Genomic DNA, 27,769 nt, shown 5'->3' on the forward strand with positions numbered 1-27,769 from the left:
TTAGTAGAGGCACGTGCAATTAATTAAGCCCATCATCCAATGGACGCCGTTGGTTTTTTAATGATACTGTTTCCTGAAAATAGACTTCTCTGTCGGCTTATTTTTGCAGCTTGTTTTCTTTGGCCTTTTGCTTGCTTCATTAAACTATTCAGCTATGAAGATTGGGGCAGGGTTAACCAGCAGAAGAGTCTTGTAATCTTGGAATATGGATATACAACAATTTGCATTTACAAAAAAGTTATAACTCTTTTGTAAACGTATAAGAAATATCAAAGCAAAAAATAATACAAATGAGAAGTGAGTATCAAGGTTCAAGCAGAAGAGTATCGTGTTTCTGCAACTTCAGGTTCAAGCAAAGGTGTGGTATTTGATCTGTCAACTTCAGTGACTTGTCCTTCACTATCTTCATTGAATCTATCCACACTATGCAGAAATATACCTGCCATTGCAATATATGGTACTTATTCATCCACACAAATTTCGTAACCATGAATTAATATTTGAACCAAAACCACAGTCAGAACTTTTCCAAGTGTATAACTTCACACAAAATGGAGAACTGGAAAAGTGAAAATACCTATAAACCATATTCCAGCTGCTGGAAACAGAATTGATGTTAGAATAAGGGCAGTTTCTCTCCAATTGTTGACACGGTCCTGCAGAATCTCTCTAAAGTTCAGTCTTCAATATCACAGGCAAAACATGAATGTAAAAAAAAAAGACTTTTTGAGAGCCAAGAACTTTGTACAGGTTACAGAAGGTTGAAAGAAACACCAAATGCTTATCTGCCAATAGTTTGTGGTATAACTTAAATGCATATGTAGAATTTGTTGAAAGACAAACCTGGAGGACCCCCACAAGCGGTGAAGAAGGGACATCGCCAAAGATGTGAATTGAAACAGTAGAGATAGCCATAGATATTGGCCTCAAACTTGGCTTAACACAGTGGAGACATATGTAATTTACAGGAGCCTGAAAAGGAAAACCTTAAGAACTTCATATTATGGAAGTAGTCTTTCGTTGATTAGTTCTGGCTTCTTAACATGCCATTTTATGGTAATAATGTAAGTGGCAAACTGTTTAATTTCTAAGCAAACAAGAATTTTCAGTTTCTTTGCAAATGGAATACACCAGATAATTCCATATATCTTTCATAATTAAATAATTTATGCGAGTAAAAACCTTAGTTAACCGGTGTCAAGCACAGCAAAACTAAAATGGATAGAATGAAAAAGAAAAAAAAAAGAAAGCAGAGTACACGGTTAATCTGACCTCTGTCACCCTAGGTTGCTTCTATTAAGAATGCAAACTATAACCTCAGTTAAACAGTTTCTAACTCCCAAATCAAGACCTTGACTTGGTAGACAGATATTGAATCTACCGCTAGCAGCAGGTAAACTACAGGTCGGATAACTATCAACTAATGCATTGAATTTCAGTTCATCTAAATAAGAATGCAAGATTGATAACTAGTAAGTGAGGGTTCTATTACCTGGGTGGCAAAGACCAGTAATTCACCAACTGAGAAAAGAGCTAGGAAAGCATACATGCTCTTGAAACAGAATGCAGTTAAACAAAAGATAGCCCCAACAAATGTTGTTACTGAGAGAAGCTGCAAAAGGAGTCCAGGGAATTTGGTGATGTAGAACAAGATAAAAGTGGCATCAGGGTGAAAGCAGAAAATGTAATACTATTTATGCATGAAGCAACTGATATATAAATGTATCAAGAAAATTCATCTTAGAGCATTTCCTTTAAAATGCAAAAGCAACTACCTTGAAAGCATTTGAGATTGTGGAATTCATGAAATCCAGAACGTAGCCTCCTGCTAGTGTGCCCAATATTCCACAGACAATGGTTATTCCTCCAAATATCATGTCTGCATCACTCTGCAAAAATACCCTAACTTGAGATAAAACATCACCAAGTTATTTTATTCATTGATTTTTATGCTGCTTCTTCTCATTAGCAATTTCTATCATCTTCTGAAAAGTCATCAATTTTAAACAATAAAGGATATTTTAGACATTGCTTTATGGGATATTTTAGATATTATAGTCACATTGACACTAAAAGCTTACCATATTGTAAATATTTTTACCAGCCTTAGGCCCCCAATAAGAGTATGCACCTATAACAAAGTTGTATGCACAATAACCTGAAAAATGGATGTTTTTAAGTTAGCCTATAAATGAGATTGGTCAAAACATGAATAGTAAAATTATTATAACACACAATATACATGTCCCAAAATAAAGTTCACCAAGGAGTAAGTAATTCAACTAGTAAACAACTCATTGAACTGGAGAAAAACAATGATTGCATGCAAAATTAACATAGAAGTTCCGCATGATTTTTTTCAGAGATACAATAGGCATTACCGGAACTGATCTGTATCTGTGAAGCAGGATAAAAGAACATACCTAAAACATTGACAACGTAAACCTTTTCAACCAAGAGTGCTTTCATGTCTTTGAGAAATCTTGAAAACTGATTCAAATTAATGGGTGCACATTTCATCCTGGTCAGATAAAAATATTCAAACAAGATGAGAAAATTATTCAGATACATTTTCAAATAGAAACCTCTGTGATAGATTTCCCATACGAATAGATTTGCTGATAATCATAGTAGTAGTAGGGAAAGAACAGAAGAAAAAAATGCTATGCTTGAAAAGATATAATGAAGCATAGATATTAACCCACTGAAGCTCAAGCTATGAATAGTTTGTGCATAGTTCCGTTCTTGCCCTGGGTCCTGAATGTCATACTGAATATGCACTAGGCTATAGAGAGTTTGGCACACAGCTTAAAGTTATGTTCAGTTTCTAACGTGTAATAAGAAGTTTCTTCAGTACAACAAGTAGCATAAAGGCCTATAAATAAGCAATTGTATATGAACTTCAATATAATGGTCCTCACTTGGAAAACATGTGGCTGAATTCTTCCTTAATGGATTTTGCACTACCTTTAACATTGAAAGCCTCTGTATAGTCATCAAGCATCAAAACTGTTAAGCACAACCAACAAAAAGAGACCTAAATATAAGAAACTAAGTCAGAGGACAGATCATGAAATGAGGCTTCATGTAATGATTAACTTCTCTTGAAACCCAGAATTTGCAATTAACCAGAAATTTTTGCTGAAAATAGAAACAGTGGGTAACTCATTAAACAATTTTGCACCTAAGATAAATTATTTGGGCTATTTAACCTAGAGGCTAATTCCTGTTAGATTGATTATACAACACACACGTTAGGGCTAAGAAAACATCAATGCTACAAACAAATTTATGAACTTCAACAAAAATCCTTTTTTTTTTAACAAAACGGGCAAGGCAAGTAGAAGGGGAACATTACTTCTCAAGCTCATTTTTCACAAAGGCATTAAATTCAAATAAGTGCCTAGTTCATGTTAGAATTTAGTTATTGCAAGACCAGCTAATTAGAATGTAAAATGAAAGTAAAGACATTCTAAATTAATTTACATATGACAAGCCATGATATGTTCTTATCTGGTCAATAAAATAATACAGTTTCAAGAGGGAACTGCAACAGATATGTCAATTATGAAGCACCTTGAACTTCTGGTACAGCTGTCTCTACGTTGATCGGTGATTTTTTAGACTCAGCAGGAGCAAAACCTGTATCAAGGAATCATTAGAAAGTAACCAGAAAAAGTCTAAAGGACCAATGCAAGTCGCTAGGTGTCCAGTGTGCACCTTTCAACTGCAAAGGCTTCATAATAAAACCCAGAATAGCAAATGGAAGCATCACAATGGCTTCCATCCAGAATGCAAAACGCCAATTTAAATGAGTGCCAACCTGTTAGGAAAGGAAGATTGCTGTCAGCTAGTTATCTCAAATTATCTTACGGGCAGAGTATAGAGCATCATAAAATATGGACAGGAGCAAAACTTGGCATTTTTGAAATAAGGATGGTTCCTCTAGTTCTAAACTAGGAAGAAATTACGCAGATCATTTTAACAAAGAGAAAATAATTTAATACCTATAAAAGAGCTAGAAAAGAAAACTTACTAGTCCACCATAAACATAGCCGACTGCATATCCAGTTGGTATACACATGTAAAATATTGCTAGCCATGCTGTTTTCTAATAGAAAGGCAGGAGAAGAATAAGATTCAAGGAGATAACAGCAACACAAAGTTTCTGATAAAAGGGGAAATATAGACACAAAGGGCATGTTGCATATAAGTTCCATACTTAATAGTCAATAATAGCTCCATCAAACCGATAAGTCTACCTTAACATACATCAACTTTAGGATTCACTAAATAAAGGAAATTCTGCCATAGATCAGTGATCTACATTGCAAATGCAGTAGTCCAAAATTTAAAGAAACTGGTTCCAAATGGAAATTTTCTAAGAGCTTTAATACATTAATATCAGATGAAATTACTGAGAATTTTGACATTTAGATGAAAATTAAATAGACAAAATGTATGCACACAACACACACACACACACACACATATATATTATATAACTGAAATGGAACACATCTCAAAACCGGTATACATGGCAGGTGTGTCCCCCACTTGCCTCTATATTTCATACCAGAAACCTGATGGCATTTGTATTATTATTACATTAGGCACCAAAGTTCAGACAAACTTAAGATCTGTGCAGTTATCAGAAAGCAAAGAAAAACAACCTGAGTGACAGGGGCATTGTCATCAATGAAAGGAGCTGCAAGACTGATAAATGAAGCTTCACCAACACCAACTAGCCTTGAAAGAATAAGATTAGCACAATTATCTTGTTATTATTATCTTAGAAGTAAAATAATTAAAGATTAAAATGAAAATGAAGGAAGGAAATAAGTAACCCATTTACATGCGGCAGATTGTGATGGACCAGAAATTGAATGAAAGACCACAACCAGTTGTAGCCAAAGTCCATACTGACAATCCAACTCCAATAAGTCTAAAAGGATTAACACTGCAAAAGTTTTATGAATACATAAGGACTCACATACAAAACAAATTTACAACCTGAAACTTTTCTTATTCTAATCTTAAGTAACTTATATGGAAAACTATGATGCCTTGAACACAATATTCATATTGATCACACCAGATGAGGCTACAAGAATATGAGCACAAAACAATTAAACATACCCGGAAGTGACATTTATCTGAGACATGCATGTGCACATGCATGCACAATTATCTTTGTTGATAAATTTGGAAACAAAATGATTGATTCCAGCCTTTAGAAATAGTTAACTAATTCTCATAGGGCACAAGCACCTTAAAAATATTGAAAAAACATTACAATAAGAGAATGAGGCTTCTATTCAACATTAAAGCTATAAATGAAAAGTATAGTCAAACCAAATGGTTGAAACTTAAATATATATATATATATATATGATAATTATCAGAAGATGCTTGGCCCATATTTCTACAATTTACATATATATTTTTTATTTAATAAATTTTCCGGATGATTGAAATTCCTTACCTCTTTGCTAATGATGCAAATATGGGAGAAGCCACAAGAAGTCCAACCATAAATGCAGATGACATAACTCCATCTTCGAAATTATTCAAGTTAAATTCACCCCTATACAGAACAATGAACTCCAAATAAGTCAGAGTTTAGAGGTCCAAGAAAGTAACTGGCAAGTTATTATGTCAAAGGTGTTGCATCAGTCAATGGATAATAAGCTATCAAACATATATGAGTTGGTATTGTATGTCTTTTCTATCAATAAATACTTACACTGAACCAACAGAAATACAATCTCAAAGTCTAACATTCAAAAAAAAGAAAAGAAACAAAACCACATACTATAAATTCCTTAATTTTCCTTCATCACAAACTAATCTCAAAAGATTCCCATGTCCAAGAATTTAGAGGGAAGATGAAACAAATTAATGAGATATCAACAGGTATTTACAAATGTTGTCCCATCCACCAATGGAATCTAGTAAGGATCAATATCCACCATCAAATGGCTCGGAAGCAAGAAAAAAAATGAGGGTCTCCGAGTCTTACTGTATTCCACTACCAGAAGTGCATGTACCACTGGATGTGCAAGTTCCAAGACTCCCATTAACACCATTGCTTGCTATTGTTCCACGATCCACATAATTTAACAAGTTGATAACACAAAAGATAACCAGCAACCTGCAAAAAAAAGCCATAATGTCCAAAGCACCACAAAAATTTCATTCATCATTTGCAAAATCAGCAAACTCTTTAGTTGTTACTGCCAATCAATCCTAACTTTGAATTAACAAATTTAATCTACAACTCACAACCATAATATATAACTATTGGCTTTAAAAAGAGCTCAATGTCACTCCACCTGTGTGCCCACCGTTACCAACATAGCATATCACAGTTTCTCGGTAGTCCAGTATTCTTGGTCCTTGGAGAAGGAAAAAAGAGCATCCTTTCCTTTCCCAGTCATAAAATAAACTGTATATGTGCATACAGTTATCTCCTAAACAAATGAAAACTTAAACATTTGTCGACAAGTGAACACCTTAACCATTACAAAAAAAAAAGAGACATAAATTGCAGAATGTGGTCACTCATAGAGATTTGAGCCAAAATCTTGACCTTCAAACAAATCCCAGAAAGCCGAATTGACAAAAGAAAATGGGAAAAACAATAGAAATTTCTGAACTTTCTCCAGGAAAAAAAGAAAAGAAAGCCAGCTAAGCAACAAATTTTACAAGGCAAAACGATTAGGTGAAGCTCTTCCAACAGCTACAATCATCATTTATTTTCTTTCTCATTCATCTTCTCAGCCACCAAATTAATGTTCGACATTCAAACAGCTTAAAAAAAGAAAAAAGAAAATACCTTTTGGGTGTGAACCAGGAAGGCTCAGGAACTGACAATGACACTGAATTCCTCGCCATTTCATTATCTATGGAAGCCTTTGGCTCTGCAGAAGGAGCTTGTTGTTGTTTCATCAACTTAAAATCCGCCGTTGATATTTATAGAATTTTGTTTTGTTTTAAGTGGATTTCTGACCAGTCCTGACTCGGCTTTGAATGGTAGTTAATAACAACAAACATAGAATCTTGCTGTTTTGGTTACTTCGGTTTGGCGAAAGTCTAGTGGCATGTGAGCTACAACTCAGGAGCCTTCGTAAACTGTTTGGGCTTTTATAGAACAAGAGAAAATGGGCCATTTCAATTTTCTAGCATGCCAATTTGATCGGAGTAGAAGAAACAAAATATCAAAACTGATCCCGTAGCTCAGTCGGTTAGAGCGTTGGTCTTATGAGCCGAAGGTCGCGAGTTCGAGCCTCGCCGGGATCAGTGATTCTGCAGCTCGGCCGTAATTATTTCTTTCTCCAGCGGAGGCAATTGGGATAATTTTTGTCTCCATTTTTTTTCTCCGGAGATTACTCTCCGTTTATGTTTTCTTCCCGAGGATTACCGATTCTGAGGCATGTTGGATATTTTTTGTCTCCATTTGTTTTGTTCTTCCATCCACCAAACGAGGGAAATTGTATCGCTTGCTGTCCACTTTGTTGCCTTTAAAACTGGCTTTCCCTTTATCATGGCCAACGAGAAGGATTGAAAAATAGCTTTCCCTTTTATCACTGCTACACACTATTGCTCTTCATTTTGTCAAAGCAACAAAAACTTCCAACATGAAGATCAGCTTGGAGAATGAAAATGACTAACAAGAATCATTACTCCTTTGCTTTATATTCAATAAACATAAATGGGGGATGCGGTTTTGTAAAACTGAGAATGAAACTCTTAGCAGCCAAAAGAGCTAGGATAGTAGCCTCAAATCAAGTTTTGAATACAAAAATGGTTCAGCCACCAGAACTAGCTGGTCGCTTAAACATAATAAATTAAAATCCCAACAAGAATAAAATATTGAGACAAAAATGAAATACTACTTGTACGAACATACATCTGCATCGAACTCGTCATCAATGAAATCAGCAGCCCTTCTTCCAACTTCATTAAGCAGCGGGGTTAATGCCATTGACATTACCACAACAATAAGCAGCACTCCTAGCCTGCTTCAGGATGACAGAAGACTTCATAAAGACACTAGTTACACCATTGATTTACCGACCTGTTAGCTAGAAAAAAACCTACAAAGGCAAACTCGCCTCCCTGTGATGGAAAAAATCTTACTCATACTTTCTTGCAAAGTGAGTCCAACATGAGGACCTTTGCTTTCCTGGTCAATGGCTTGATGACAGTCAAACCAGCTAAGAGTGTTAGTATCATAAGTCGAAACTTAAACTCCGATCAATCTGATTATAAAACCCACACATCCGACGTTTCAGATCAGTTTACCTGTTATGATTCACACCTTTGTGATGTATTATCCACTCTATCCCTTTAACATCACGGTTTTATCTTATCAAAAACGTCTTACAAAAAAAAAATAATATGAACCCTATTATATTCTAGTGACCTTCTTTTTATATTCGATGTGAGTTTCAAGACTCCTTTTTAGATTCGTGACATTCTCCCCCATTTAACCTCGGGACACCCTTATCACGAAAGCTAACCATCCTGCCTCCCTCCTTCAAGGTGCTTGATATGGATCGAATGATTTAAGACTAACTCTGATACCACTTGTCACGAGTCGAAACTTAAGCTCTAAACCCACACGACTCCGAAACTCAATCATCCACTTATACGACGTCTCAGATCAACCTAATTGTCACGATATACATCTATATCACTTGTCACAGATCAACACTTAAGCTCCAAACTCGTACGACTTTGAAACTCAACCATCCACTCATCTGACGTCTCAGATTAACCTATCTACCATAATACACACCATTATGTGATATTATCCGTTCTGACCCTCCTGACTTCACGATTTTGTTCTACAAAAGACGCCTCAAAAAAAAAAAATAATGTAAACCCTTTTATATCCTAGTGACCCTCCTTTTATGTCCGATGTGAAATTCAATACTTCTCCTTACGTCCGTGACACTGGTACATTTGGCCACCCTCAGTAAAGAAGCTACAAAAGAAACAAATATAACTTGCATTAAATCAAATGCTGGGAAGCATTATTACTGGATGCATTACTTATGATGATGGCTACATTTTACACATTCAGGAGTAAAGCCAACAAAACTTCATGTCTTCAAGCCTTTCTAGAGAACATAGCTGCTTAAAGTCACCACAGCACGAAAATTAAGATAACTGGCGTGGTATCCTTAATTCCTTTGAAGCAAATTCAGGACAGAAAATTCTATAGTGCTTATTACCAAAAAAAAAAAAAAAAAAGAAAGAACCATAGGATGAAGGATAAAAATACAGAAATATCACACAATTGACACAATTTTCAGTTCTTTTAAGCAACAGCTATTCAATTGCTAACATTCAAATGCACAAAAAAAAAAAAAAAGCATATAAGAAAACAGATGCAACTTTAAAATAATTACTATACCTGCATGTCAATTGAAGTTACAGTACTCACAAAAAATTGCCTGTGAAGTGCGCCTCTAAATGGTCGTATATCAGCTTCAATCTGTGTCCGGAAATTTGATTCTGCCAATAATGCTCCAGCCAGAAATGGTCCAAGCTGGAAAATGAAATTAAACTTGGTTATTAAATGCTTCAAATGCAACAATCTTAAACATTATCTGCAATTGATATTACACATCAAACCGTATCAGTGAAGCCCAACTGTTTGAGTAAATGAAGAGCATTGGAGTCCTTTTTTTCCTTTATTTTTTCTCTCATTAATTAATAAACTCAACACACCTCAAAAACTCGCCTAAGAATGTATTTTCCTCCAAGAGAAAGCAGACCAAGCCCTCCTCACACCTTTAAACTCTCTTAGCATTGGCAAAATACTTTCTGCTATGGGACTCCACATAGTTGAAAAAGAGATTAAAATTGGTCAAGGAATGACAATGCATCCTCTAAACATCTCATAATCACAGAGAATATATCAATTTCTCCTATTGAAACATTATTCTAAAAATGAGATGGCTGGACTCTTTTCTCAGATAAGAATGTCATAATACTTGTATATGAGGTGTTCACAATATCAATTTCTCGAGTATGCAACAGGAAACAAGAAATAGGATCTCAAGTTATAAAAGCTTGTAAACTTGCCAATCAGATAAATGAAAAACAGAAGTTGGCAACATGTGAAAGTATCAATTACAAAAAACAAGAAAAAAGATGAGCACAGCAACTGAACATTATTCTTAAAACATACAACTTCAGACAGGGTAACAAAAAAAAAAAAAAAGATTAATACACAAATTAAGAAAAAAAGAAAAAAAGGGATGCAGACTGTAGTCTGTCTCGGCTGTTTGGAAAAGGGAAGGATACAACACATATAATAGATTGGTCTCCATTCAGAAAGACAAATGAAGAGGTCACACCACACTAACTAAAGATGAAAAGAAAAAGAGAAAAGGAAAAAAAAAGGATTTCTTGTATTTAAAATGCATATTCTAAAGCTAATCCACAGAGCAGGGACAGAGGAGAGAAAGTCCTCTATACCTGGCTCTCAAGCACTGGAAGTATGACTAAGAGAGGGACAACAGCTATGTCCTGCAAATATCAAGCTGTAGGGCGCAAAAAGATAATTGACATCATATTTTTGATGTTTACTTCGTAATGAACCTAGAAAAATCCACAAATGGATGTCATAACAAATATAGTAACTCCTTTGGTATGTCAAATTAACTAGAATAAATAAGCCAAGCATCTTAAGTACAAATAAGAACCGGTAAAAGAAGTATCCCCAAGAGGTGCTGAACCAAATCTTGTTGGCAACTCACCCTTCTCTGCAAGAAGCTATATCTTACAATGGTAAGCCAGGCAGTTAGATCTCCTACCTAATGAACAGGAAACACGTTGCATATAAATGCACCATAAAGCAAAGAACTTTTTTTTTTCTTTTGGTCAATATGTATTAGTTTGTTGTGCTGGAATCTTGTTATAAAGGAGTAAGTAGGACATCCAAAGATAACGAAAGGAAGAAAAAGAATATAAATGAAAAAGTCCACTTTCTGAAAACAAGTATTCACTTAAAAAGCCAGAATCTCAAAACTAGCAAATATAGAAGCAAATGAGCACATCGTGATTTTAGTCTGACTTCCAGGATTTATACATACCTACCCAAAGCAACAATGGCAGCAATATGAAACAAGCATTCTTAGATATCTAACATTAGAATTCCCGCACAACAAAAGCTGAAAAAGATAAAGATAGAGCAGCACCAATCACTGCTGCTTCATCAACACTACTGATATTAACCTACAATTGTACCAAAAAGAAGAACTATGTTAAAGAGGTTTACACCAAAATTAGCAGAAAATGAGTCAGACGGCTTTCAATGGGTAAACTGCTGCTAGAAAAATTCAAATTATAGACAATTACTAATTCTGATTTAGTTAATGAAATCAAGCTATCAATTTCTCAACCAATAATAAAAGAAAGAAAGAAAGAGCTATCAAACTTCAAAATCTAAGAGATATTTGAGGTCTTGAGCCCTTGCAAGGATTGGGAGCTTCTCAGTAGCATGTTTTAGGAGAAGATTAGCAGTCCAAGAGGGAAAAAAGTTTATTCCATTTTTGAAACAAGAAAAAAAAAAGGGGAGAAGAAGAAGAAGAAAGACTAATAGAAATTAATAGCAATCTAATCATCGTACCAGAGCTACAAATTTCAGAGGTGCACATGAAATAAAGCGTGAAGGGATCGATGAGTTCAAATACACAGTTAGTATAGAAAAATGAATTTAGATAAAGAAAACCAAATTTTTACAAATTTGTGAAAATTTTTGGATTTTTATGCTCTCGCTGTCAGTTTATCATCAATACTTGATTGTCTCCTTTTTACAAATCCATCCCAGGACTAGAGAGAGAGACAGAAAGGGACAGGCATTACTGCAGGTAGGCAAGCGGAAGCCTTTGAACGACTTCAATTGTCCTTTTTTTCCTCTGTACATAATCATGACAGCTTTTGGAGATGAGATAGAAGCAGAATGCAGAACAGCTGGACTTGACCCATCCCCATAGAGAATTTGGAAAACAAGTTTTCTTGATGCCTGCAAATCCAGTAACAAATGTTTTAAACACCACCAGCTGTAATGATATAGTACTTTTTCTTTTTAGGTTAAAAGAAACTCTGAAAAAAGTAGCTAAAATAGTTGTCTTCAATTTACATCATTTTCTAGAGATATTACAGCTTAGTTATTAAATGGCTTGAAATGCAACAATGTTAAACATTATCTGCTATTGAGAATAAATACCAGACCGTATCACTGAAGCCCAACTGTTGAGTGACAAGGGAAGTCCCAGCAACCATTAGCAACCAGAGAGCAACAAAGGCCTCTGATCCCCTTGTTTTCAGCAACAGCCTGAAAATTTAAGAAACCTAATTTAGTGATGCAGTAAATGAAATGCGTTGGAGTCCTTATTTTTCCTTTTTTTTTTCCTGTGTCCTTAATAATAAACTCAACACACCTCAAAAACTTGCCTAAGAATGTTCTATACCCCGAGAGAAAGCAGATGAAGCCCTCCAGGCTCTCTTGAGCTGGCATTGGCCAAATGCTTTCCTCTATTTGACCTTCATAGTTGAAAAAGAGCTTATAGATGGTCAAAGAATGACGCTGCATCCCATATATAGTTCATAAGCACAGAGAATATATAATAATTCATATGAGACAACGTTCAGAGTGACAAATGAAGAGGTCACACCACATTAACTAAAGATGAAAAGTAAAAAGAGAAAAAGAAAAAAAAATGATTTCTAGTTTTTAAAATCCATATTCTAAAACTAATCCACAGAGCAGGGACAGAAGAGAAAGAGTCCTCTATACCTGGCTCTTGAGCACTGGAAGTATGACTAAGAGAGGACAACAGCTATGTCCCGCAAATATCAAGCTGTAGGCCCCAAAAAGATAATTGACATCATATTTTTAACGTCTACTTCATAATGAGTCTAGAAAAATCCACAAATGGAAGTCAAAGCAAATATAGTAACTTCTTTGTTATGTCAAATTAACTAGAATAAATAAGCCAAGCGTGTTCAGTAAAAATAAGGACATGTAAAAGAAGTATCTCCACAGTTGCTGAACCAAATCATATTGGCAGCTCACCCTTTTCTGCAAGAAGCTATATCTTATAATGGTAAGCTTCATAATGCTATGCCAGGCAGTTAGATCTCATATCTAATGAACGGGTAACACATTGCACATAAAAGCACCATAAAGCAAAGAACTTTACTTTTTTTTTTTTAAATGTATTAATTTGTTATGCTGGAATCTTGTTCTAATAGAGCAAGTAGCACATCCAGATTTCCACATAGAGATGAGAAAAGGAAGAAAAAGAATATAGATGAGACAGTCCTCAAATTACATGGTGACGAAGTTAGAGAAAGTGTGCCACCAAATGTGTGCTTTAAAACAGAAGTGCAATTATTCATTCTGACTTTTACTGATAGTGGTCGAGAATAGAAGAGCATGTTATTGACATATGGCATATTAGAAGAATGCACAGGAAAGCGTGATATAGCTTGAGAGTATGCACCGCCCAGGGTCTTTCCTTCAACAAAGTCATAACCCTGCAACATAACAAACAAATGAACTAGATTGCAATTAAACCATTCAAGAACATAAACCTCAGATCAATCTAAGTGCTGATCATAAACGTTTTAGGAATTTTTAACCATGACATAACACTCACATATTAGAAGCCATAAATTATCTTGAACCAGAGTTTCTCTAGATTCAAGTTCTAAAAAATTTGGCAAGCCGAAAGTGATTTCCAGACAACAACTTTGGAAAACAATTTTATAAATACACAGATTTTATGTGTCGTGGAAATACCAATAGAATATAAGGAAGCCAAATAAAATAAAAAGAGTTTCAATCATCATAATTTGCATAATGTCCAGAACTTCAAGCACTTAAAATTATGAAGTTTACCTTTTCCATTATTCAGCCTCTCAAATTTAACAAAGTCAGTAAAACTTGCAATGTCTAGTCTTGGAAGATTCACAAAAAGTTCAAAAGTGGGTGCACAACATACATGTCAAACATAGACAGGTCAAATTCTTTTTCAAAGAAACTCAAGAATGTAAAATTTTGAAAAGAAAGAACAATCACGCTTTGCACTTTGTAGTTCAAGAAGACATAATGAAAATGTCAAGATTAAGAGATTGCATATCTTGGCAACAAGATATTGACTCCAACATGGTGTTAAACTGTTAAAGACTCAAAAATCAACAACCAAATGAAACAGGCATAAACCCAAAAGATTCAAGTTAAGAATTCATGAATCTTGAAAAAGAAAGAAAAGGAGATATAAACCTTCTTGTGGGTATTTGAATGGAAGGGGGAGCGACCACAACACGTTAAACAGATCAATCTTGTTGGGAGATACTGCCAAAGGAAAGGAAAAGGTTGCTGATCAGGAATAATAAATAAAATTGAAACAACATAAAATCCCATATCGAAACAACTTCTGGCATCACCGAAAGGATCGAAACCACATTCGTAGGCCGTCAATTTTTCTGGAAAGGTCGAAGTATTTGAAGTAAATGGAAAAGGAAGACCACTTGGTTCTCACATCACCACAGCCCACTTGGTTCTCTCGCTTCTTCCTCGCGGAGCCGCAAGTCGGAAAAGAAATGACAAAGGGTGCCGTAGCAGCTACTGAGGCTGGCAGATCACTAACTGACCAATAACAGGGTTAGCACTGTATGAAAGCAAGAACTGGACACGTCAGAAAGAATTAACATCCTAGAAAGAATTGCAATGCCTGGCAAGAAGCGGATTTCTTAGGACTGAGGTCGGTTTAAGAAAAAAATAAATGAAGTGGTTGATTTTAAAACCAGTAAAACTCGTAAACCGACATAGTCCAACAGGAAAACTTAAGTACACGTGGCAGTTTCTGCTAGTATGGTAATGTAACGCATGCGTCAACCCAACGCAAGATATGGATTAAATTTTGTGAAGAAACTAAAAAGTTACGGTTAGATTTTTTTTGACTAACAGATATGATTTTATTTTATTGTTTTAAAAATAAAAATTTATCAACATATTATACTCCTCTGGTTAAATGTAAACCAAAGCCATCTTCAGTTCATCTTTTGCCAGGGAAATTACCATCATGGTAACCATATGCAACTCAACAAAGAAACTCACAATTACTTGAAATATATTGCAAGAAAGCATGAAGTTCAAATACAATGGAACCATAGGTAGAATTACATCACTTCTTATTATGGTCTACGCAATAAGGCCATATTTTATACAGAATGAATAGTACTAAGATAACTACTATAATAGGATTTACTCCTAAGAATTTGCAGGAACAAACTTGAGTGATATGCTATTGACACAATGACGTTCATTCGTGGGTGTTGGAAACCCTTCACCTTTAAATACATGGCCTAAATGCCCACCACAAGCTGCACAAGTAATTTCAGTCCTCATCCCATCTGGGTCCGGCTGGTTAAACATGTCACTCTCATTAGTAATATTTACTTGAACCATAGATCAATTTAAGATGATACAGAACACTGGAATAGAAGGTTCAAACAGGTAGAGCAAAAGAGGAAGGAAGCTCACATTGCAATTAATGGCACCAGGGAGACCCTCATAGAAAGCTGGCCAACCACAACCAGAATTAAATTTTGTAGTAGACCTGTAAAGAGGAGTCCCACATCCTGCACAGTTATACACACCCTCACCGAAGAACTTGTCATATTCTCCGGAGCCTGGATACCTATACAGAATCAAAACGAATGTTAGGTATTATCAATGGATAGTGTTACATAGAATAATTCAGAGAAAATTATAGTGAGCAATTAAGAGGTGAACCTCATTTGTCAGAAGTATCTAATATCACTCTGAGTAGAGTGACATTATTACAATAAAAACAGCAACCACAATTTGAATAAACTGCCCAGAAGGTGTTCCATGAACATAACAACCAAAAAAAAAAGCATCTTTACATATTGATCTATCAAACTCTGACAAAAAACAATAAACACCTAAATCCAAAATTGTCAGACACAAATGAAATTCTCCAAAAATGCCAATTCTCCATGAGTTACCTTCTTTTCCAATTTCATACAGTTTATCACATTACAAACTTTATTTCGTCCAAAAGCAATAAAAGCTCAAATTTTAAATAATTTGAGAGAAATATAAGGTCCTAATCAACACTACCACCAGCTTAGCAAACTTACTCGGTGCCCTTTTGTCTCAAAATTCGAAATTGCTCAGGGGAGAGAATAGCACGCCACTCTTCCTCGGATTTCTGGACCGACCCAGAAGCAGCCATGGCCACGAAAACACTCCTACGAAACCTACGCTTGCTCTGGTAAAGGAACCTACCAGACCCAGATGAAGAAAGGGAGAAAGTAATGGCCCTTGACAAAGAAAAAGGAAATCTCAAGCGGGTATTGTAACGAAGAAAAGAATTAGAAACAGTTTTCGAATAAGAACTGAGACAACTAGAGAAAGTTGCTGGTTTTGCAGTGGTGGTGGTGGTGGTGGTGGTGGTGAGGAGCAGTGCTTTGGAGGTCGAACAAGAAAAAGGTGTCGCCTTGAGGATGTGAAGGCCCATTTGAGAGAGAAAAATCGATTTTTCCCCCTTTTCCAAAAAAACGGGCAGATGGATAACGAGCAGAGAAACCCAAAGCATCGAAACGATACGTTGTACAAGTAAAGGATAGAATTATTGAATAAGGGTATTTGAGGAAATTAAAAAATTTCACACGAGTGTTTGTTTGATACCCGAATTTGTCGCACGTGTGCGTTGTTCGAGACTCCCTTCTCTCACTTAACTTCCCTTCTCAGGTATCAAAGCCAACCAGAGACTCTCGCGCTCTCTCTTCGCTCTGCGATTGCCTGTCTTCAATTTCGATCTCAAATCAGGTATCTTTCCTCAAATCTTTGTTTGAAAATCTTTTACTGTGGTTTTTATTTTCATGATTTTTCCCCCCGTTTGTTTCACGAGAAAACCCTGGAAAAAGTATGTCAAAAAGAAATTTTAGTTTTGTATGTTATTATTTATCATCTTTATTCTTAACCATTTTAAATTTTGGTATCCGAACTGAATGAAATTATAAAGAAAAAATTTTATTTTATTGTTTCCTTTGTTTTCGGATCGTTTCTTTGCAACAAACATCATCTTTGACGCTGAAAATTAAACCTTTGTGAATTCTGTTATTGGAAAAGGTTTAAACTTTGAATTTTTTTTTTTTTTGTATATATTATCAATCAAATAACGCCTCTTTTTTTTTTTTTTTTTTAATTTCGCATTTTGTAGTGTCTGACTGGTGGCATTTCTTTTTCTAATGCAGAAAAAGACTAGCCGAAACTTCCAAGCTAAGGTAATTTTTTTTTCAATTTTCATGATGTTTTTACAGATGGTTTGATTCTCTAATTGTTTGTTCATCTCAATTTTAGATAGCATTTAGTAACCTTTACAATTTTGGCTTGGTTTGCACAGGGTTGGATTGAAAATATAATCTGTTACTTTCTATTCTTTTCAATTGCTGAGGAACATTAAACTTTGATCTTGTGGTTGAAGTTAGAAATTTTCTTTTCTTTTTGTTGGGTTTACTATATTGCAGAACATCAGATCTAGCATGGACTATGCTGATGATTTTATTTCGTGCGTTGGACTGGTATACCAGGCAGCTTTAGGTTTTGCTAGTTTTAAACTTCACCTTATTCTAAGACAAGGAGGAAATCTTTCAAACCTGTTCAAAATCATCTTTTGATACTAGTGACTATTTGGTTTGTGATGTTGGCTACAACTTGTGTGTCTGAAGGCTATTGAAGTAGTGCTGTTATTTCCAAAGATAACCTTCTAGTTGATTTCATTGTTCACGTTTAATAAAAAGAAAATCAGACAACTGTTGTAGTAAAGCCTCGTTTTTAATCTATCTGTTCAGTTTGCTGGCTTTTCAAATTGATTGCAGTTGGTATTGGTGAAATTTGTGGTTCTGGATTTTCGTAGATGAGTTGACCTGATATGAAGTTTTTACTTTTGCCTTGTATTTTTAATAGCAGTAGAGTGTGATAAAGGAAATTATATTTGATATGATGTTAGCAATTTGCTTACAGACCATCTTAATTTACCTTTCGGAGAACAAGTTTCCGTTTAGAATGTCAACCTATAGAAAATGGTGCATAAGGATCATATTCAAATTTAATCAAGCACATGTGTAAACCATCCAATTTCCTTTGATGGACTGGGAACATAATATAACATAAGAAAATGTCACATTTTTCTGTGTTGTTTTTGCATGATTAAATGTGTGATTGCTACATTTTGTTGTTCTGCTCTGTGCCAGGTTTAAAGCTTTGATGTGGAATTTTCAGTCTAATCTTTATCACTGCAATGACTAATATCATATCAATATTTTTCCATGTTACTGCAAAAAGTCTCTTCCTATATCACAATATCCTACCTGCAGCATAGTAATACGTCACTCTTTCTGCTGGTACAAAGAGGGCCAAGGCCTAAGGGAAATTAGGGAAGGGAAATTTGCAATTGTTGAGAATCAGACCTCAACCTTGCAGGAATCTACCTCCTAAGAGAGGTGGGTGAACCATCTAGGCTAAGCCCCAGATTCACTTTCTTCGCTCTTTTTGCCATATCTGAAAACAAGCAAATAAGAGTTGTGATACCTGTGGTGTGGTTTTTCAGGTTGAATAGACTGGTAGAGCTGAAAGCGTATGTCTAGCATCATCTAGTAAAGCACCATAGCCAGCTGCTTAGGGAGCATTCTCCTTTCTTGAACAATTTACCCCCTTTAATGACCATAAATGTTTTCTGTTTTCTTGAGTTGTTAGATGTTCTATGTTCATAGAGTCTAAATTCCATCTTTCTGAGGTATATTCGCACTTAAAAATTGTTGATCCCCATGCCTTGCTAAAACTACTACTTTGCTAAAACTACTACTTTTGTCTATTCTCTGCAGGAACTTGTTATAAAGTTAAGATTAAGAAATGGAAATAAGCACTGTAAAAGATGCATTTGACCATGTTGCTAAGAGGCAAAAATTGTCTTCCTCTAAATCCCAAGAAGTAGTTGATCAAGTTGGCTATGAAATTGAGCAGGCATTGACAAAAATCAAGGCCATTAATGATCCCGTGTCCCCTATTGATCTGAAATCCATTCTTGCTGAGCTAGAACTCAAGCTCAATGCTATCGGTCCACTCCACCGGTTAGAAGGACTGCAGAAGGAACGAAACATAAACCTCAGCAAGTACGCTAAACTTCTTGAAAAGTCATTCAATCCTGACATATCCAAGGCATATAGAAATGTTGACTTTGACTTCCACATAGTGAATCAGATAGTTGCAAGTCACTTCTACCAGCAAGGCTTGTTTGACCTAGGAGATTGCCTGATAAATGAAGCTGGAGAACCAGAGGCGATTGCTATTAGATCTCATTTCTTAGAAATGTATCAAATACTTGAAGCTTTGAAGGTTAAGAACCTTGAGCCTGCTTTGAACTGGATCATTGCCAACCGCGAGAAGCTCAACCAAAATGGTTCAACTCTTGAGCTAAAACTTCACAGGCTTCAATTTGTGGAGATTATCCAGAAAGGAACTAAAGCTGATGCACTCAGTTATGCCAGAACTCACCTTGCCCCTTTTGCTTCTCTGCACACGAATGAGTTTCAGAAGCTTGTGGTTTGCATCATATGGGTCGGAAAGCTTGACAGATGCCCGCATGCCGAGTTAATGTCTCCAACTCATTGGGAGGAATTTACTGAGGAGATCACCCAACAGTTTTGCAGTCTTGTGGGACTGTCCTATCAGAGCCCATTGAGCGTGGCCATAGCAGCTGGTGTTGAAGGGTTGCCTACACTGCTGAAGCTGGCTAACGTAATGGCTGCAAAGAGGCAGGAGTGGCAAGCAATGAAACAGTTACCAGTGCCAGTGGAGTTAGGTAAGGAATTTCAGTTTCACTCGGTGTTTGTGTGTCCTGTAAGTAGAGATCAAGGCAGTGAAGAGAATCCACCAATGCTGATGCCTTGTCTGCATGTCCTCTGCAAGCAATCGATCATGAAGTTGTCAAAAAGCAGCTCTCGGACATTTAAATGTCCTTACTGCCCAACAGAGGCGTCAGCTGCACAATGCAGACAACTTTATTTCTGATGTCTAATAAGATTCTAGAGCAAGTGTTAGCTGCTTCTTATGTGGTCGTGGTCATTAACTTTGTGCTTTTTTAAGCATTTTTTAAAGAAGATTGTATATACATAGAAAGAAATTCTTTGTACATTCATGGTCTATTTGGTTAAGGTTTAATCATTTGCATAAAACCAAAGTCATGGAAGGCCACTTTGCCAGGCAAGTTAGAGAAAAACCACCGGTTGAAGTGTGAAGCCATGGAGAGAAAGCCTTTTTAATCATTGAATAGACAGTTTAGACTGATTATGTGCAACGTTTTTAATCATTAAAGCCAAATGATAAGAATATGATTTGTCAGGTTTTTAAGTCTGAAGATTAATTTAAAAAAGAACAGGAAACAATGCACAACAGTGAGTCTCAAATAAATGGATAAACTGTGAATGTAAACATTTCACCAGCCATGATTTTGATCTGTTAGTGAACGGTAACTAAAACAGAAAAGAAAATTTCAATTAAACTAGTAGTTTATTACAAGTTCTCAATGAAATTTAGGTATCTTCGGAAAGCCCCAACATTCTCTTGAAACCAGGAAACAATACTGAAGAAGATTTGTCATCCTGTAAATATTCATCCACCATTTCCTTGACTGACCTTACCGACAATGGATGAAAATTAACACCCCATTCATTAACAAACTCCTTAACTAAAACCCATTTCTCCTCTTCTTTCATCTTCCTCCATTTCATATTCACTTCCTCTTCTTTCAATGACAAATACTGGCACAGCTCTGAAAACAGCAACTCCATACTTTTCTTCATGGCTTTCTCTTTTTGCTCCAAATGGGTATTAATCTTTTCCACAGATATTGCCAAATCTAATGCAAGGGCTGTATCACCGAGGTTCTTTTTGGTGCATGAGATGTTGTGGATCTTGTTTGGTCTGCTGGTGAAAGGATGGTTCGGCAACTTCCGAGGTCGTGGGAGGTTATTCGAGGAAAACTGAAACAAAGGGATCCTCATGGCCATTTGCAAAGGTTGTCGGAGGGACAGGAGATTTTGTCGTTTTTTGAATCGTGCAGATTAAAAACGGAAATATTGAAAGAGAAGAACAGGCTCTTAAGACAGAGGGAGTTAGGCCCTAACGCTTGGTTAATATGCCCTTTACCGGCTTTACTCATTATCCACGGCCCACCAAAAGCAAATACTTAATATCATGTTTTTTTTTTTTTTTTTTTTTTTGTGATTTATAATATTGTCGTAACTTTTTTTGTTTTCTTAATTTTTGTTTAGTTTTAAGAAGATCTCTGTTGACAACAAGATTTATTACTATTTTGAAGATAAACTGCTTTTTTCAATTCTTATCAAACTAAATATGAAAGGAAAAATCTTATTCCTTCCTAGTTGATTAAATGGGCAATAATATCAAATATATCATGGCTTGCCATAACAATCCTTATGCAGAGTGGATAGAAATTGCTCTGTGAGAGGATTATTCTTATGCCTTTGAAGATTGGCAATCTTTGATTCACAGCTGTAAAGAAATTTCACGTTTTGAAGTCTTGAATTTGATAAGCCCTGTTTCCAGCCACGGTTTGGACTCCTCACTCTTAATTCTCAGAGGACTTTGATCCTCTTATCTGTCCAAAGGCTGAAGTATCCATCCAGGACTTTACATGCTGAAGATTCTCCAAGAAAAAAAATAAAAAGAAGGATGGAAGAGAGTAAAGTGGGAGCAAGTATCTTGTCAATGAAACATGTTTGCTTAAAAAGGATCTGCATTTCAACTCAAGTGAATGGCGTATCGATAACTGCTGAGAACAAGAGCTAAAAAATAAGCTGCAGTGACATTTAATTTCATAGTTCAGAAAGGTTAAGGCATAAAAAGAATTAACTGAATAAGTACAAAAGCAAAAAGGGTATTCTTTCTACACATTTGAATGTTAAACCTATGGAATGTAGATGAATTTCTCAGCTCATTTTTCAATCCTCTTCTTTGACTCCGCCTGCACTCTCAAACTTGATTGACATCTAATATGTGATTGATCCACTGTTATAATTGGCAAATATCTGGTATTATGACCACTCCGCACCACCCAAAAACGAAAAAAGGAAAAGCTGAAAGCATCCATAAAAAGAGATCTCAGAGGGCAGCAGCAATCAATTTTCAAACACCCAACAGTCTTTCATCTCCAAACAGACCAGTCTACTGCCATTCACCTGTATCCTCTATTCACCTACTCAGTGCATGCAAAGGGTGCTGCTTGGCTTTATCCGAAGTGAATGTTGAAACAATTTGATCAGATTCTGTTCACATTTCATTACTCTGTCCCCAAGTTATTATGGATTAGTTGAACCAGTATATCAACCCATGTGTCAGGGACACCAGGTAGGCACCAGTGCAGGCAGTCCTGGCCCCAAGTCGACACCGCATCCTTCTTTCCTAACCAAATTGCTGGATGGGCATCTGCTCTAAACTCACTCAAATAAGTCAGATCAAGCAAATGAATATTTGTGCCTTCCAGTGCCTCTTTAATTCGATGGTTAAGCGCCCTTGCTTCTTTATTCACTCCATTGTTGCTGGGATCAAACCACAAGTCAAGCTGTCCAGGCATTAGCATCAAATCCTCTGTAAATATAACAGTGCATATTCCAAATATAATTTAAAATTCTAAAAGATGTTTCTTTAAACCAATAGGAAATTCATCTTCAAACCAAACTAGATTTGCATTTGAATTGCTCTAAAGGCTTGTCAATGAAATTCAAAAAAACAAGTTGGCAATATTATGAGACTAAATTGAATGGAGTATTAAAAAAGACCAAACTTGGCATTGCAATTGAAGAGCGGATAAAAATTATCAACTGATACCTGGCCTTCTTCAAGGGGTCTGTCAAACAAGCAACTGCCATTTTGATTCCACTCACCACCATAAAAATGTCTTGGTGATTGAAGCCGCCAGAACTTGAGAGTGTTCTTAGGAACTTCCTTTTGAATGTAGTGAACCATATTTTCAAAAACAACTTGAAGGCCATCCGATAGTCCCAAGGGGGGACTTATTGGTCGCTCATGTCGATAAAAAACAAGAGGTGTCTCTTTCGGGAATTTATCATAGCCCCACCTTATTAAGACCAAATCATGCATTACTCCAAGATGTTCTCAGTGAGGAATGGCCCAAGATGATTGCTTTGCATGTGCATATGCATTAATGAAAGTTGTGTGTGTGTGTGTGTGTGTGTGTGTGTGTTATACATGTATTAAGACACTCTACATGTCATAAATGAAACATCAGAAAAATTATACAAACCACATATGATGCCGGAAAATAATAACAAAATAGATTTGTTTATTGATCAGCATCTTCTATAAATTAGCAAAAAGAAAAGAAGATTACCAATGGCCAGTGTTGAAAACAAGAACATCATAGAAGTCGGTAACGCTGATCCATTCGTCTGCAGGAGTATCAACATCAACTTGGTATATTCCTTTTAGTCCATCTTGATCAGAAACCTTTGATTGTTTTGGCTTCCACCTTTATTTTAATAGTCAATCACAAGCACAAGAAACATAAAAGTAAATACAGGCATCAAGACTTCTAGAATTTCCATAGAAGATAAATGAAACAACACAGAGCAGCAGAATATGTATTACTTAAAATGACTTGTGCCAAAAACAAGAAAACAGTTATAAGTCATTGCATTGAAAAAAAAAATGAGAAACATGCAAGTCAATAAGCTAGTTTGCTGATCAAAATACCCCCTCAAAGGATGGGAACTGCATTATCAACTCTGACACATCATTTCATTTCAGATCTCTTGAGTTCCATTGTCAAGCTATATCTTTTGGTCTTAAAACTTATAAGACAACAAGGAAAATTAAATACCAGAAGGAAATTTGATAAGCTGCATATACTAAAAATAGAGCTATCCCAATGAAAACCCATATTCTAAAAAAGTTCCAGAGAATTCAAAAATGCAATCCATGGTCTAGAATAGTATAACATCATTAGGATGGGAAAAACGTAATTCCAAGAAACCACTAGATAAAAAAAATTAAGAATATTTATCATGAAAAGCACGTCTAGCTTATGTTGTCAACAAGAGAAAGTTAAAACCAAACAACATAAACAATTGGTAAAATTTTCATGATGCCTGCAATTCTACCAGTTTCCTCTAGTAGATTGATCCAAATATGGCCGTCTCATTGCTCAACAGTCAACACAGTTTCAGCAACTTTCATTTTCCTCATCTAATTTTTTCAAGCATCACAAGATAAAGCATACAATTACATCAATGGCATTTTCAATCAATCACAAAATCAAAAACTATCAATGAAACCAAAAAAGAAAAAAAAAAAAACTTACTTGTATTTGGCAAGCAAAACAGCCCGATGATAGGCAACTGTAACATTATACTTGGGAAAGTAAGCCCCTCTCCAAGCACCCTTTTTCTTCCACTTTTTAGCACCTAAATCAGCCACTCTAAGAATGCATAAAAAAGAAACCAAAAAATTTTCACTCAAAGAATCCCCAACAAAGCCAATATTCCTATTCCTCATCAAACCCAAGAACTTCCAGGGATCAATTCTCTCCAGCCTGCAATCTTTGGGCACCCATTTCCAGGAATTGATGATTCCCATGTTGTCCCTCTTGTTCTTAAGACAATTCCAGGCGTTTCTATGAAACGGGCAGGTTTCATCGTAGAAAGGCTTGGGTTTGGTGGAGTTTAAGACCCAATGACCATTGAAAAGGTTGCAAGAAGAAGAGAACGAACGAAGGAACATTTTAATGGGCGGTGAAGAGGAGTGGTTGTTGGTATAAAGAGGGAGTAAAGTGGAGTAAAGGAAGAGGAAAACCAAGGAAAGAAAGACGACAGATGGGAAGATCGAAGAATAGAACTTAGTAGGCATTTGAGAAGGCCAACATGCAGCAAAGACATGTTCTTTGTTCTGTTCATCCATTCTGCTGGTTAAGGTTGTCTTGTAGTAATGGGCCTTCACGAACAAAAAAGAACCTTAAATGGATCAAGTTGCAGTTTTGCTATTAGCCCAACTAATTTCATATATGGGCTTCTTCACTAAGCTCGATTCCCATTTGTTCTTATTCAATAACAGCATTTGGGATCAGACCTGCGGGGGCTCAAATATTGGACTGATCTTTATATGTAAAAGAAAAAAAATGTGACCCATGCTAATTGTGTACTTCTGCTAACAAAGTTGTGGCAACAATTTTTTATTTTGAGACAGACAAGATGTGATATGTACTTGTATAGATTGAACAAGCTCACAATCATTTAGTTGAAATTTTGACATGTATTTATCTTTTTAGCATTTCTTTATCATTCCATGTGCATAATTACATAAAGATAACTTTTCATCTCTTAAAACATATTGTAGCAGTAACTTTGTTTACTAGTATTATATTTTTTTTAATAATACTCAAATAAACCTTCAAAACTTTATTCAAAATGAGAATGATTAAATATTCAAGCCTTTTACTGTATAAATCTAAGATTATGAACTTATATTTTATTATAATTTAAACTTTGATATTATAAAATATTAATTTTTTTGTTAAAATTTTGAAGATGCTTGATTAAATTTATTTGGATGAGTTGGATAATAAATTTTGAAGAAAATTTTATTGTAAAAATTATGACAATTGGACTTCTATTCATCAATTTTCAAGATTTAATAGTTATAATTAAAATTAAATTAAATTTTATAACATAAATTTTAAGTAATAAAAGATCAAGGGTTAATTTGTTTCAAATTTTTAATAAAAGTTCAAGAATTTTTTTGGGTGTTATTTTTTTTTACCGTATGCTGTAAAAGAGGGGGAAAAGGCAAAAATGATTAATCAGCCTTGCATGAAATCAACAAATATTCCAACATAAAGTGCCATGCATGTTTCATTTATACAATACAATAGTTGGCAGAGTAGCAAGCCCCTTAAAATCTGATATCCTTCAATTCCTTGTACATCAGGATTCAGGGATGTATCATCAGATTTTATTACATCATATTTATATCTACAAACACCAAACTAAAGTCGTACTTTAAGTAGAGACGCTTCGGGACCGTTATAGGCTTGTAATATCAGACAATCTGCATGCATGACAAGACAGAGAAGCAGCAAATTATAAGCAAGCCAGTAATTAGGCGATAATTGGCAGGTCATCATCAATCACTGAACCCAAATCAGATCCCCAGCAGAGAAGAAATGGCACATAGGAGATTTGCCGTGCTTGTCTGTGAGGTTAAGAAGGGCGGCACTAGCGGAGTCCATGTGGCAAACAGCGGCAGCATCTACTTTGTCTTTAGTGTTCTCACCAACCATTGAGACCTTGAAAACTCTGGTCTCACTTGAATCCTCATCATAGTGGCAGAAAAATACTGCGTAAGGGTAAGGCATGGGGTGGCAAGCTACTTTCCTGAAAGATTTAATCTCTTAAGGAGCTTCCAAAACCCTGTAGTTTTGTAATGAAGCAGTTGACATGGTGGGGTGAGTGGTAGTAATGAATCTGGTATCTTGAGGCCCCACTTTAAAGGCACCGCTAACAAAATCAACCATGGATTCCAAGGAGGTGGCACAAGTCTTGGTCTCTCCTTTACCAGGTGCATATTCACATTTTTTAATTGTATCTTCCATGGATTTGGCCAGGGAAGAACCTGGAGGAATGGAAAAGAGTTGGAGGATTTCAGCAAGTTTTGATGATGAGAAAGGGATGGAATCAGCTACTTTCTTGGGCAAGAAAGGAGATGTAGCAGGGTCTTTGTTGGGAAAGAAGATTGGTAGCATTTTCCCTGCATGGAAATTGTTATGTAGCTCATCCACAGTGAACAAGCCTCCCTTAGCGTTCTCCATGTTATCATGGGAATGATCCCTAAGGGAGTATTTCTCTACAAGAGCTTGAAGAGAAGTCCTTTCAAGTGACCCAATATTCACTGTTTTGTGGAAGTCGGAAATTGAAAATTTCCCGTCAAGGTCTTTTGGGTTAGCCACTGCAGCAGGCTTCACGTCCCTGACTCCATCGATGCCATTGCCGCACTGCACGTAAAAATTAATGTTTTACAGCATGTCAGTTTCATTAGTACTAATGCAACTCAGATCCAACTCAGTCTTACGTATGTGTCTGTTACAAGTACGTTACAAATACATTCTTACATGTATGTGTCAGATAAAAGTACATTCATAATTGTCAAATAATTTCATATATTTGAAGTATCAAATCTTCGTATTCGTGCTCGATTTCAAACGCAAACATTTCAAAATAAATACCAATTAGTAATATACCAATATTTAAATGAATCAGCTACAAAGTGGTGTGAGAAAAAGGAGAAAGTTAATTTGGTAGCTTACCACTAAAAGCAAAAGAGAGAAGAAAAGGAGCGACTGAGTGAATCGTGCCATTTTCTTGCTAAGTTGGTTACTCTTGCTTTGAACTGATAGTACTGGCTCTTGCTGGCTACCAGTACCAGATCACGTATATATAAAGAGGAAAGGAGAAAGAGGTCTACAGAATTACAATAATGCCCACTGCATGGCCCATGCAGCAGATCAAAAACACTACTCCAAAATTATTTCTTTCTTTCTTTTTTTAAATTATCAAAATAACATTTGTTGTGGATTATTACTACTTTTTTACAAATGGAACTCAAACTCGAAAATCACAT

General features: G+C 35.7%; 6 protein-coding genes, 1 non-coding gene and 1 pseudogene across 15 annotated transcripts; 2 read left to right on the top strand and 6 right to left on the bottom strand.

The window, feature by feature from the left end:
• Window positions 1-169: 169 nt before the first annotated feature.
• LOC111308639 (Major facilitator superfamily protein) lies at window positions 170-7,508 on the bottom strand. 4 transcript variants are annotated; one of them, XM_089744672.1, is made up of 17 exons: window positions 6,839-7,508; window positions 6,336-6,448; window positions 6,023-6,154; window positions 5,486-5,587; window positions 4,856-4,960; window positions 4,674-4,749; window positions 4,037-4,111; window positions 3,721-3,823; window positions 3,577-3,642; window positions 2,922-3,009; window positions 2,424-2,521; window positions 2,082-2,158; window positions 1,776-1,889; window positions 1,493-1,612; window positions 844-972; window positions 578-656; window positions 170-439 (listed from the first exon to the last, which is right to left on the bottom strand). In XM_089744672.1, exons 4-17 carry the CDS (start codon window positions 5,548-5,550, stop codon window positions 312-314), a joined length of 1,323 nt encoding a protein of 440 aa, XP_089600798.1. In that variant the 5' UTR covers window positions 5,551-5,587; window positions 6,023-6,154; window positions 6,336-6,448; window positions 6,839-7,508; the 3' UTR covers window positions 170-311. The 4 variants fall into 4 exon arrangements, with proteins under 4 accessions (XP_089600798.1, XP_089600789.1, XP_022762848.2 ...); XM_089744663.1 differs by having other exon boundaries at window positions 6,336-6,473; XM_022907113.2 differs by lacking the exon at window positions 6,336-6,448 and having other exon boundaries at window positions 2,922-2,985.
• On the top strand, window positions 7,229-7,302 carry TRNAI-UAU (transfer RNA isoleucine (anticodon UAU)). Its single transcript has one exon. It is a non-coding gene; the product is annotated as a tRNA-Ile (tRNA).
• A 144-nt stretch (window positions 7,509-7,652) lies between the features above and the next one.
• LOC111308647 (uncharacterized) lies at window positions 7,653-14,929 on the bottom strand. The gene is made up of 10 exons (XM_089744716.1): window positions 14,760-14,929; window positions 14,568-14,670; window positions 14,309-14,380; window positions 12,462-12,607; window positions 12,253-12,355; window positions 11,884-12,043; window positions 10,722-10,781; window positions 10,495-10,617; window positions 9,425-9,559; window positions 7,653-8,992 (listed from the first exon to the last, which is right to left on the bottom strand). The coding sequence occupies exons 4-8, from the start codon at window positions 12,536-12,538 to the stop codon at window positions 10,502-10,504; spliced, it is 516 nt and encodes a 171-aa protein (XP_089600842.1). The 5' UTR covers window positions 12,539-12,607; window positions 14,309-14,380; window positions 14,568-14,670; window positions 14,760-14,929; the 3' UTR covers window positions 7,653-8,992; window positions 9,425-9,559; window positions 10,495-10,501.
• A 209-nt stretch (window positions 14,930-15,138) lies between these two features.
• On the bottom strand, window positions 15,139-16,650 carry LOC111308644 (peptide methionine sulfoxide reductase B5-like). Its single transcript, XM_022907124.2, has 3 exons — window positions 16,195-16,650; window positions 15,572-15,728; window positions 15,139-15,451 (listed from the first exon to the last, which is right to left on the bottom strand). Exons 1-3 carry the CDS (start codon window positions 16,572-16,574, stop codon window positions 15,299-15,301), a joined length of 690 nt encoding a protein of 229 aa, XP_022762859.2. The 5' UTR covers window positions 16,575-16,650; the 3' UTR covers window positions 15,139-15,298.
• Window positions 16,651-16,732: 82 nt separating this feature from the next.
• Window positions 16,733-20,251, top strand: LOC111308641 (protein RMD5 homolog pseudogene; annotated as a pseudogene). 5 transcript variants are annotated; one of them, XR_016328258.1, is made up of 5 exons: window positions 16,733-16,885; window positions 17,280-17,343; window positions 18,436-18,561; window positions 18,669-18,854; window positions 18,943-20,251. The product of XR_016328258.1 is annotated as a protein RMD5 homolog pseudogene, transcript variant X5 (transcript). The 5 variants fall into 5 exon arrangements; XR_016328248.1 differs by having other exon boundaries at window positions 16,734-16,885; window positions 17,314-17,343; XR_016328249.1 differs by having other exon boundaries at window positions 16,734-16,885; window positions 17,314-17,343; window positions 18,471-18,561.
• A 339-nt stretch (window positions 20,252-20,590) lies between these two features.
• On the bottom strand, window positions 20,591-21,365 carry LOC111308646 (uncharacterized). Its single transcript, XM_022907126.2, has one exon. The coding sequence runs from the start codon at window positions 21,124-21,126 to the stop codon at window positions 20,650-20,652; it is 477 nt and encodes a 158-aa protein (XP_022762861.2). The 5' UTR covers window positions 21,127-21,365; the 3' UTR covers window positions 20,591-20,649.
• A 474-nt stretch (window positions 21,366-21,839) lies between these two features.
• On the bottom strand, window positions 21,840-25,065 carry LOC111308648 (protein trichome birefringence-like 12). Its single transcript, XM_022907128.2, has 4 exons — window positions 24,459-25,065; window positions 23,490-23,627; window positions 22,967-23,216; window positions 21,840-22,700 (listed from the first exon to the last, which is right to left on the bottom strand). Exons 1-4 carry the CDS (start codon window positions 25,052-25,054, stop codon window positions 22,419-22,421), a joined length of 1,266 nt encoding a protein of 421 aa, XP_022762863.2. The 5' UTR covers window positions 25,055-25,065; the 3' UTR covers window positions 21,840-22,418.
• A 913-nt stretch (window positions 25,066-25,978) lies between these two features.
• Window positions 25,979-27,549, bottom strand: LOC149519857 (protein RAFTIN 1B-like). Its single transcript, XM_089744721.1, has 2 exons — window positions 27,456-27,549; window positions 25,979-27,143 (listed from the first exon to the last, which is right to left on the bottom strand). The coding sequence occupies exons 1-2, from the start codon at window positions 27,504-27,506 to the stop codon at window positions 26,544-26,546; spliced, it is 651 nt and encodes a 216-aa protein (XP_089600847.1). The 5' UTR covers window positions 27,507-27,549; the 3' UTR covers window positions 25,979-26,543.
• Between the last annotated feature and the right edge of the window lie 220 nt (window positions 27,550-27,769).

Source organism: Durio zibethinus, chromosome 2, assembly GCF_047325235.1.
Source record: "Durio zibethinus cultivar Kanyao isolate XHJ-2024 chromosome 2, ASM4732523v1, whole genome shotgun sequence".
In the NCBI taxonomy this organism is placed as follows: Eukaryota; Viridiplantae; Streptophyta; class Magnoliopsida; order Malvales; family Malvaceae; genus Durio; species Durio zibethinus.

Coding starts and splice junctions, on each gene's coding strand:
- LOC111308644 (XM_022907124.2), bottom strand. CDS start 16,574: ATGGGCCTTCACATCCTCAAGGCGACACCTTTTTCTTGTTCGACCTCC. Junction 15,729..16,194: donor TTGAGACAAAAGGGCACCGA/GTAAGTTTGCTA, acceptor GATTCTGTATAG/GTATCCAGGCTCCGGAGAAT. Junction 15,452..15,571: donor CTGGTGCCATTAATTGCAAT/GTGAGCTTCCTT, acceptor ATGTTTAACCAG/CCGGACCCAGATGGGATGAG.
- LOC111308639 (XM_022907112.2), bottom strand. CDS start 6,951: ATGAAACAACAACAAGCTCCTTCTGCAGAGCCAAAGGCTTCCATAGAT. Junction 1,613..1,775: donor CAATCTCAAATGCTTTCAAG/GTAGTTGCTTTT, acceptor CTCCTTTTGCAG/CTTCTCTCAGTAACAACATT. Junction 440..577: donor AGCTGGAATATGGTTTATAG/GTATTTTCACTT, acceptor TTGCAATGGCAG/GTATATTTCTGCATAGTGTG.
- LOC149519857 (XM_089744721.1), bottom strand. CDS start 27,506: ATGGCACGATTCACTCAGTCGCTCCTTTTCTTCTCTCTTTTGCTTTTA. Junction 27,144..27,455: donor TCTCTCTTTTGCTTTTAGTG/GTAAGCTACCAA, acceptor TTTTACGTGCAG/TGCGGCAATGGCATCGATGG.
- LOC111308646 (XM_022907126.2), bottom strand. CDS start 21,126: ATGGCCATGAGGATCCCTTTGTTTCAGTTTTCCTCGAATAACCTCCCA.
- LOC111308648 (XM_022907128.2), bottom strand. CDS start 25,054: ATGGATGAACAGAACAAAGAACATGTCTTTGCTGCATGTTGGCCTTCT. Junction 23,628..24,458: donor GTTTTGCTTGCCAAATACAA/GTAAGTTTTTTT, acceptor ATTAAAATAAAG/GTGGAAGCCAAAACAATCAA. Junction 23,217..23,489: donor GTTTTCAACACTGGCCATTG/GTAATCTTCTTT, acceptor GGTCTTAATAAG/GTGGGGCTATGATAAATTCC.
- LOC111308647 (XM_089744716.1), bottom strand. CDS start 12,538: ATGCCAGCTCAAGAGAGCCTGGAGGGCTTCATCTGCTTTCTCTCGGGG. Junction 12,044..12,252: donor AGTTGGGCTTCAGTGATACG/GTCTGGTATTTA, acceptor CTGGATTTGCAG/GCATCAAGAAAACTTGTTTT. Junction 10,618..10,721: donor TGGGGATACTTCTTTTACCG/GTTCTTATTTGT, acceptor GGATTTTTCTAG/GTTCATTACGAAGTAAACAT.